Here is a 10,019-nt window from a genome sequence, read left to right as displayed (position 1 = left end):
GCTGAGGTCCGAGGTCCGGGTCACCAGGGTGCTGGCCTGGCCCCGCGGCCCCGCGGCCCCGCGCCCCCGCGCGCTGAGCTGGGAGAGCCCGCTCGGCCCAGTGCGCTCAGCGCCGCGCTGACCACCTGTGAGCCGGTGGCTTCAAAGAGCCGACAGTCTGAGACAACTGAGGGCCGCTCCCCTGACCTCCGCCCCTATTGGACCCAGGTGAGGAGCTGGGAAGCTTCTAAGTCATGTGACGAACACAGACGTGTTACCTCGGACTTAACCCTCCTAGAGCTGTGGCTCCGCTCCTCCCGCCCTGCCCGGTTCGGGCTCCCAGGCCCGCCCCCTCGGTTGTCAGGAAAACGCGAACTAGCGCGTCTCCGCCGGGGGAGGGGGGCGGACGGCGGGGGAGGGGGCGGTGCCGCGCATGCTCAGCGCGCGCCGTCGGGCTGTCGCCCGTTTGTGCGCGCGCCCGCCGGGTCTCTGCCCGCAGCTCGTTATGGCGGCCCCTGGAACTCCAGGGGGTTCCATCCTGAAAGGTGAGGGGACTGCCGGCTCCCTGGACGTGCAGAGCCGCCCTTCGCCCTCAGGGGGTGGGTTTGAGGACTGACGCCGCTGGTGTGGGAGCGTTCGGGGGCGCCCCGCTCCCCCATGCTTCCGCTTCTCTCCTCCGCCGACCCGCGACCCCTAAATCTTCCCCGCCGATCCCCAACCCCACTTCGCTCGTCCCCTACCCCTAATCCCTCCCCGTCCGCAGTGTGTGCGTGGAGCGGCCCCGCGGAGCTCGCGGTGCGGGGCAGCCTGCCGGAAGTCAGGGTCTGGGTTTGGTCCCCGGGCCCCGCCACCCCCGAGGTCGTCCTGGACGTGGTGAGGCAGCAGGTCCGGCACGTGGAGAAACCTCGGAGAAAACACCGGGCTTGAGGATGGGTCGGCTGTCAGCTTTCCTGGAGCTTCTCGACGGCTTTGAACGTCCAGACGAATTTGGGGGCGTGCGGCCGTAGTGGGACTAGGAAAAAGAAACACTAGGTCTTCTGTTGTGTGTTTATTGTAGTACCGAGAGTGGCCTTTCAGTAAGAAGTTGTGAACCGGAGTTGCCCAGCGACTCTGCTACCTCATTTTATGTGTGGGAAAATTAAGTGTAGACACTTCTCCCGACTAGCCAAGTGCTAGTCAGTGCAGACAGGATTTTCGCGCCTAAGCTACTGTCCTAACCTGTGTCTGAGACTACACCCAGTCCTGATCACCTGGAAGAACTGAGGAGGATGGCAGGTCTCACAGAGTTTGTCCTTGGAGAAAAGGGGTCTGTTTTGAGGAGTTTGGAGTGGTGTAAAGTCTCATAGCCAAACTCCTCTAATCAGATGTGATTACTTTCTAATGTTACTATTTTGCTAAATTAATTTGGTTTTCCTGTATCTTTGCTCACAATTATTTACCAATGGCACGCCTGGAAAATTCTTTGGGTGGGCGCCAGCCCCATATACCGAGGGTGGCGAGTTCAAACCCAGCCCCAGCCAAACTGCAACAAAAAAATAGCCGGGCGTTGTGGTGGGCGCCTGTAGTCCCAGCTGCTCGGGAGGCTGAGGCAGGAGAATCGCGGAAGCCCAAGAGCTGGAGGTTGCTGTGAGTCCCGTGACGTCATGGCACTCTACCGAGGGCGGTACAGTGAGACTCTGTCTCTACAAAAAAAAAAAAAAAAGTCAGATTTTGAGAAGGTACCCACTAGAACAGGGATCCACAAGCTATGCCCTCCCCTAGGCCAGGTCTGTCTGGTTGCCTGTTTTCTGTGAGGCCTGCAAGCCAAGAAGCTATTTTTCACATTTTTAAGTGGTTGAAAAGAAGAAAAAGAAGATTCTCAAGTGAAAATTATATCAAATCCCAAGTCCCTTGTCTATAAATGTTTTATTGGAACATGGGCCAGCTCATTAACATATTGAGTGTGACTACTTTTGTGCTCTATGAAGTTGAGTAGTTGTGACAAATAGTGTACAGGCTGCAAAGGCTATTCCTTCTGTTCTAGAAAAATTAAGCCTAGTTTAGGAATTTGGGAAGAACATCAGGTGTTAGGAATGTAAACTGGGACGTGTATGACTAAGGTTCTTTGCTTAAAATTTTAATAATCATAACTTGTACTGATGCTATTTTGAAGAAACTTTTAATGGAAGAAATTTCAAATTCACTTTTTAATATAAATACAACAAGAAAAAATTTTATTGGGCAGTTAGAAATAAAAATTTCATGCTGACGATATCTTGTTTCCAGATGTAGTGGCCTATGTTGAAGTGTGGTCATCCACTGGAGCAGAAAATTATTCAAAGACATTTACAAACCAACTTATAGACATGGGGGCAAAGGTAAGAAATTCATCTTCCAGTTGTTATATATGACAATCTTATGAGTAAAAAGATAGCATTTGTATTTTTTTATGTCAGGAGTTATTACTTAGAATATGAAGGACAAAACAATGGGTGAGTAGTGGGGGGGGGGAATAGAGCCAAAATGTGAAGAATTTAGAAAAGTAGGATTTATAGAACAGTTGGGCTTATAACCACTGAGTGAGAAAGGAATCTAGGATGAAAATCTGGATTCTAACGTTGGTTACTTGGGTACATGGTGCTGGTAATCAAGTGAGGAATACAGAAAGAAGAACGGTATTCTAAAGTTTATATATTTGGGTATATTAAAAATACCTATTGTATATACAAATAGACTTGTATACATAGGTCTTGTATAGTCTTAACTTGAGGTGGTCAAGACTAGAGTTGATTTCAGGAAGTCAAGACCACAGGGTTTGGATGAGGCCATAGGTCTGGATATCATCCCTTGTCCCACGTGGGGCAGGATTAGGATGGAGAATGCTGAAGGAGGAACTGTTATCTGGTATTGCCAGCAGTTGATAGGATCAGGGACCGAAGAACACAGAGAGAGAAGGATGCCAGGAGATTGAGGAAGGCAATTATGCAACTCAAAGGAGAGAAGAAATTTAAAGGCAGAATTTTAAAACACTGCAGTCTTCAAGAAAGATAAGACTGGCAAGTGTACTTTCGATTTGAAAACTAACTTAGTGTAGTTTTTAGTGAAATGGGTAAAGGGAATCCAAATTGTCCTGGAATCATTCAGGAAATGGAGATAGCAAATGTAGACTATAAAAGTTCCCAATAATTTGAGAACTGTTTGAGAATTATTTGGCTCCTTAGGAGCCATCTAGATCATCAGACTTACTGCACAGCACAGTGCTTGTATTCAGGGAACCCTTCTTTGACTTTATTAAGAGTAGTGATGCTGGCAATTCAAATGTGCCAAAAAGAAACCATGAGGTGCTGCTTTTAAGGGAAAAGGTGGCAGTTCTCAATTTAATAAGAAAAGAAAAACAAATTATACCTGAGGTTACTAAAATAGTGAATCTTCTATTCCTTAAATTTTGAAAAAGGAAAAATATTCATGCTAGTTTTGCATGATAATTTTATTATAGTGCATTGTTATAACTCTTATTATTAGTTATTGTTGCTAATCTCTTACTATGCCTAATTTATAAATTAAATTGTAGCATAGTTACATATGTAAAGGAAAAATTAGTATGTATGAATAGTACGTATGGGCTTTGCAATGTCAGGTTTCAGGAACCCACTGGGGGTCTTTGAACTCAACCCCCATGCATTAGGAGGCACCACTGTATTTATATTTTTTGACATGTGTTTGGTAGGTGAGTGAAAGGGATCAGTTAAAATGGGTGAGAAGAGATTAGGGAGAGGCCAGAGAGGCCCTCCAGCTCATAAAACTGAAGAGACACTCTCCTCCCAGGCAAAGAGTAGGTGTCTTGTTTGTTCTCCCAAATCCATTCCTTGAGTGAGAAGGGAAGGTTTAAGAACAGATAGAAGTGGAAAGGAACAGAATAAAGAAGTAGGGCCTACTTTTGATATATTGGAATATGGGAACATGAGTGAGGTTCCATCTTAAGATGCCTGAAATTTACTTGAGATAAAGACATTATTGTAGGCTGGGCACTATGGCTCACGCCTGTAATTCTAGCACTCTGGTAACCCAAGGCAGGTGGATTACTTGACTTCAGGAGTTACAAGACAAACCTGAGCTAGAGTGAAAGCTAAAAACAGAAAAACTAGTCAGGTGGGTGTCATGGTGGGCCCATTTGTTTGTTTTTATTGTTGTGATTGCCACTGAAGTCTTCATAAAATCTTTCCCGAGGCCAACATCCTTAAAAGATTTCCCCACATTTTCTTTTTAACATTTTGTATCTCAGATAATCTTTTATCCATTTTTAAGTCAAGATTTGTAAAGGATAAAAGGTGTGGGTCCAGTTTCAGTCTTTTACATGTGGTTATCCAGTTTTTGCAGCACCATTTATTGAATAGGGATTCTTTTCCTCAGTGTATGCTTTTGTTTCTATTTATCAACAGTCAGATGATAAGAGATTAGTTTCATCTTTTTGTTGTTTTTTTTTTATTGTTGGGGATTCATAGAGGGTACAAGAAACCAGGTTACACTGATTGTATTTATTAGGTAAAGTCCCTCTTACAATTGTGTCTTGCCCCCAAGAGGTGTATCACACACCGAGACCCCACCCCCCTCCCTCTTTCTCTCTCTCTGCTTTTCCCTTCCCCCACCCCCTACCATGTACTAGGTCATTAATTGTCTCATATCAAAATTGAATACATAGGATTCATGCTTCTCCATTCTTGATTTGAATTTCTCTAATAATTAGGGACGATGAGCATTTTTTCATGTGTTTGTTAGCCATTCGTCTCTAAAGAATTTAAAGAAGGTTCTATTCATGTCTCTTGCCCATTGATATGTGGGATTGTTGGCTTTTTTTCATGTGGATTAATTTGAGTTCTCTATAGATCCTAGTTATCAAGCTTTTGTCTGATTCAGAACATGCAAATATCCTTTCCCATTGTGTAGGTTGTCTGTTTGCTTTGGTTGTTGTCTCCTTAGCTGTACAGAAGCTTTTCAGTTTCATTAAGTCCCATTTGTTTATTTTTGTTTGTTGTTGCAATTGCCATGGAAGTCTTCTTTATAAAGTCTTTCCCCAGGCCAGCATCTTCCAGTGTTTTTCCTATGTTTTCTTTGAGGATTTTTATCATTTCATGCCTTTAAGTCCTTTATCCATCTTGAATCAATTTTTATGAGTGGAGAAAGGTGCAGGTCCAGTTTCAATCTTTTACATGTGGATATCCAGTTCTCTCAGCACCATTTATTGAATAAGTGTTCTTTCCCCCAATGTATGTTCTTGTTGGATTTATCGAAGATTAGGTGGTTGTAAAATATTGGTTTCATTTCTTGGTTTTCTATTCAATTCCAAATGTCTATGTCTCTATTTTTGTGCCAGTACCATGCTGTCTTGACCACTATGACCTTATAGTACAGCCTAAAATCTGGTAAGCTATATGGAGTTTTTTCTGGTTCTATACGAAATGCAGAATCATTTTTTCCAAGTCTTTTTTTTTTTTGAGAGACAGTTTCACTTTGCCGCCCTCGGTGGAGTGCTGTGACGTCACAGCTCACGGCAACCTCCAACTCCTGGGCCTAGGCAATTTTCTTTCCTCAGCCTCCCAAGCAGCTGGGACTACAGGCACCCGCCACAACGCCTGGCTATTTTTTATTGCAGTTTGGCTGGGGCCGGGTTACCCTCGGTATATAGGGCCGACACCCTACTCACTGAGCCACAGGTCTTAAGAGTACAATGTTGGTATTTTAATAGGGATGGCATTGAATCAGTAGATTGCTATGGGAAGTATAAACATTTTAACAATGTTGATTCTTCCCAGCCATGAGCATGGTATGTTCTTCCATTTGTTAATATCCTCTGCTATTTCCTTTCTTAGGGTTTCATAATTTTCTTTATAGAGGTTCTTCACCTCTTTTGTTAGGTATATTCCTAGGTATTTCATTTTCTTTGAAGCTATGGGGAAGGGAGTTGTGTCCTTAATTAGCCTCTCATCTTGACTGTTATTGGAGTATACAAAGGCTCCTGACTTGTGGACATTGATTTTATATCCTGAAACATTACTGTATTTTTTGATGACTTCTAGGAGTCTTGTGGTTGAGTCTTTGCGGTTCTCTAAGTATAAGATCATGTCGTCAGCAAAGAGGGAGAGTTTGACCTCCTCTGCCCTTTATTTGGATGCCCTTTATTTCCTTCTCTTGCCCGATTATATTGGCTAGAACTTCCAGCACTCTGTTGAATAGTAATGGTGACAGAGAACAACTTTGGCTCCAGTTCTAAGAGCAAAAGTTTTCAGTTTTACTCCATTCAGTAAAATATTAGTTGTGGGTTTGTCATAGATAGCTTCAATAGTTTCAGAAATGTGCCACATATGCCTATACTCTTCAGTGTTCTAATTAGAAAAGGATGCTGGATTTTATCGAATGCTTTTTCTTCATCTATTGAGAGGATCATATGATCTTTATTTTTGCCTCTGTTATTAGGGTGGATAACATTTATGGACTTGCGTATGTTAAACCAGCCTTACATCCCTGGAATGAAACCTACTTGATCATGATATATGACCTTTTTGATGATAAGCTGTAATCTATTGGCTAGGATTTCTTTTCTTAGGGTTTCATAATTCTCTTTGTAGAGATCTTTCACCTCTTTTGTTAGGTATACTCCTAAGTATTTCATTTTCTTTGGAGATACTGTGAAGGGAATTGTGTCCTTTATTTGCTTCTCAACTTGGTTGTTATTGGCATATACAAAGGCTACTGATCAGTAGACATTAATTTTATACCCTGAAACATTACTGAATTTCTTGATCACTTCAGAAGTCTTATGGTTGAGTCTCTAGGATTTTCTTTTTTTTTTTTTTTTTTTTGTGAGACAGAGTCTTATTTCGTCGCCCATGGTAAGAGTGCTGTGATGTCAGAGCTCACAGCAACCTCAAACTCATGGGCTTAAGTGATTCTCTTGCCTCAGACTCCCAAGTAGCTGGGACTACAGGCGTCCACAAAAGGGCTTGGCTATTTTTTGTTGCAGTTGTCATTGTTGTTTAGCTGGTCTGGGCCAGGTTCAAACCTGCCACCTTCGGTGTATGTGGCTGGCGCTGTAACCACTGTGCTATGGGCACCAAGCCAGTCTCTGGAATTTTCTAAGTGTAAGATCCTATTATCTGTGAACAGTGAGAATTTTACTTCCTCTTCCCCCATTTGGATGTTTTTTATATCCTTCTCTTGCCTGATTGCATTGGCTAGGACTTACAGAACTATGCTGAATAGTATTGGCAATAGTGGGCATCCTTTTTGGCTCCAGTTCCCAAGTGGAAAAGCTTTCATTTTTACTCCATTCAATATGATACTGGCTGTGGGTTTGTCATAGATGTCATCAGTCAGTTTAAGAAATGTGCCATCTATGTCAATTTTCTTAAGTGTTCTTATTAGAAGAGGATGCTGAATTTTATCAAATGCTTTTTCTGCATCTATTGAGAGGATCCATATGGTCCTTGTTTTTGTTTCTGTGCTACGGTGAATTGCAGTTATGGATTTGCATCCCTGAGATAAAGCCTACTTGATCAAGCTGTGTACTTTTTTTAATGTGTAGCTATAATCTATTTGCTAAGATTTTATTGAGTATTTTGGCATCAATATTCAGTAGTAAAAGTGGTTTGTAGTTCTTTTTAATTGGGTTCTTTCTTGGCTTTGGTCTCAGGATGATGTTTGCTTCATAGAATGTGTTGGGGAAGGTTCCTTCCCTCTCAGTATTTTGGAATAGTTTCTGCAGATATAAATAAGCTCTTTGAAGGTTTGATAGAATTCTGGTGTGAAGGCCACCTGGTCCAGAGCTTTTTTTTGTTGGAAGCTTTTTTATTGTTTCTTCAATTTCATTGCTTGATATTGGTCTGTCCAAGAGAGCTATTTCTTCCTAGTTAAGTGTGTTATTCCAAGTATTGGTACATTTCTTCCATCTTGTCAAATTTCTGGGCATAGAGTTTTTTTATATTAGTCGGAGATAATCTCTTGTATCACTTGGTATCTGTTATTATTTCCCCTTTTTTATTTCTGATTGATGATATTAGAGATCTTACCTTCTGGTTAATCTGGCCAAAGGTTTATCGATTTTGTTAATCTTTTCAAAGAACCAACTTTATTTCATTAATTTTCTGAATGATTCTTTGTTTTCAGTGTCATTTGTTTCTGATTTAATTTTGGTTATTTCTTTTATTCTGCTAGATGTGGGGTTGGATTGCTTTTTTTTCCTTTTTCTTAAGATGCTTCATTGGGGTGTTTATGTGCTCTCTGTTTTTGGATGTAGTCCAATCTCATACGATAAATTTCCTTCTTAGGACTGCTTTTGCAGTAGCCCACAGTTTTTGGTAGCTTGTGTCTTCATTGTTCTTATATTTGAGGAATTTAATAATTTCCTCTTTTATCTACTCCTTGACCCAACATTGAGCTTAAGGTTGTTTAGTTTCCATGCCTTTGTGTGGGGATGAAAATTTTTGTTGGAGTCGAGTTCCATCTTTATTACCTTGTGGTCTGAGAAAAGAACTAAAAGATATCATTTCAGTTCTTTTATTCTTTTTGAGATTTGATTTGCGTCCTATGATCTGATCTATTTTGGAGTATGATCCACGGGCTGTCAAGAAGAAATATATTCCTTAGCTTTCAGATGATATGTCCTGTATGTGTCCATTGAGCCCAATTGTTCTAGGGTCACACTTAAGTTCCTTGTTTCTTTGTTTGGTTTCTGATGAGAGGTTCTGTCCAACTCTGTAAGAGGGGTGTTAAAGTTCTCTACTATTATGGTGTTATAGAAAATCAGCTTGTTCAAACCAGTTAAGATCTGTTTCATAAATCTGGGAGCATTTAAGTTGGGTGCATAAATATTTAGAATTGAAACGTCCTCTCATTGTATTGTTCCCTTGACCAGTGTGAAGTGACCATCTTTGTCTTTCTTTAGTTACTTTAAAGCCACTTGTATCTGAAATGAAAGTAAGATTGCAACCCCTCCTTTCTTCTTATTTCCATTTATCTGAAATATTGTTTTCCAGCCCTTCACCCTGAGTCTTGTTTTGTCCTTCAGGGTTAGGTGTGTTTTCTGGAAACAGCACATAGTTGGCGTGTGCTTTTTTTTATCCAGTCAGCATCATTGCCTCTTCAGGAAGAAATTCAAGTCATTTGCATTTATTGAGAGACTTGATAAATGTGGTGGAGATCTATTCATCTTATTTTGTGGAAGTTTGTGGCTTAATTTTGTTCTTTGTGCCATTGTGGAAACTGGATTTTGTCCTTTAGTTTCTGGTTTACTTTGCTGGTGGTCCTTTATAGAGAACAGGTGCAAGTATTTACCGTAGAGCTGATCTTGTGGCAGATTTCCTCAATGTTTGCATGTCAGTAAAAGATTGCTTTCTCCATCAAATTTGAATCTTAATTTAGCAGTATACAGAATTGTGGGCTGAAGATTTTTTTGTTTAAGAGGGTTAAAGATAGATGACCATTTTCTTCTGGCTTGATAAGTTTCAACTTAGAAGTCCACGGTCACCCTAATGGACCTGTCCTTGGAGTTCAATTGGCACTTACTCTTGGCTGCTTACATCTTCATCTTGACCTTGGATAGGTGTATTACAGTGTGTCTTGGAGGTACTCTCTTTGTGTTGAGATAACCTGGTGTTTGATATCCCTCTAAAAGGAGTATGTCAGAACCTTGTGTGATGCTGGGGAAATTTTCATTTATGATATTTGTAGGGCTTCCATTCCTTTGGGTCATTCTTCTTCCCCTTCAGGGATAGCTATAATTTGTATATTTGAATGCTTCATGAAATTCCGTAGTTTTTAAGTGAACTCTCTGCTTTTTCTCTCTTCTTTTCTGCCTATTTAAATGCCTGGCTTAGCTTGAGAGCCTTATTCTCAAGCTCTGAGATTCTTCTTCATGGTCTAATCTGTTATTGATACTTTCTACTGTGTCTTTAAGTTCCCTGATTGCCTCCTTCAACTCCTTAAGCTCTGCTATATCCTTTCTAATTTCTTCATATCTTTCATTCATTATTTGGGTTTGTTTTTGGATTTCCTTTTGATTATTTTCC

The 10,019-nt window shown here is 41.2% G+C and overlaps 1 protein-coding gene across 1 annotated transcript in view; it reads left to right on the top strand.

The window, feature by feature from the left end:
* Positions 1-438: 438 nt before the first annotated feature.
* MCPH1 (microcephalin 1) overlaps positions 439-10,019 on the top strand; it is a 219,724-nt gene continuing 210,143 nt past the window's right edge. Inside the window, exons 1-2 of the mRNA XM_053597745.1 lie at positions 439-524; positions 2,245-2,336. Of these exons, the coding sequence (XP_053453720.1) occupies positions 485-524; positions 2,245-2,336 (132 nt within the window). The 5' untranslated portion in view covers positions 439-484. The remainder of the gene's footprint in view (positions 525-2,244; positions 2,337-10,019) is intronic.

Source organism: Nycticebus coucang, chromosome 7 (genome assembly GCF_027406575.1).
Source record: "Nycticebus coucang isolate mNycCou1 chromosome 7, mNycCou1.pri, whole genome shotgun sequence".
NCBI classification, from domain to species: Eukaryota; Metazoa; Chordata; class Mammalia; order Primates; family Lorisidae; genus Nycticebus; species Nycticebus coucang.
Note: the sequence above shows the minus strand (reverse complement) of the source record. Positions and strands in the feature narration are given on the sequence as shown.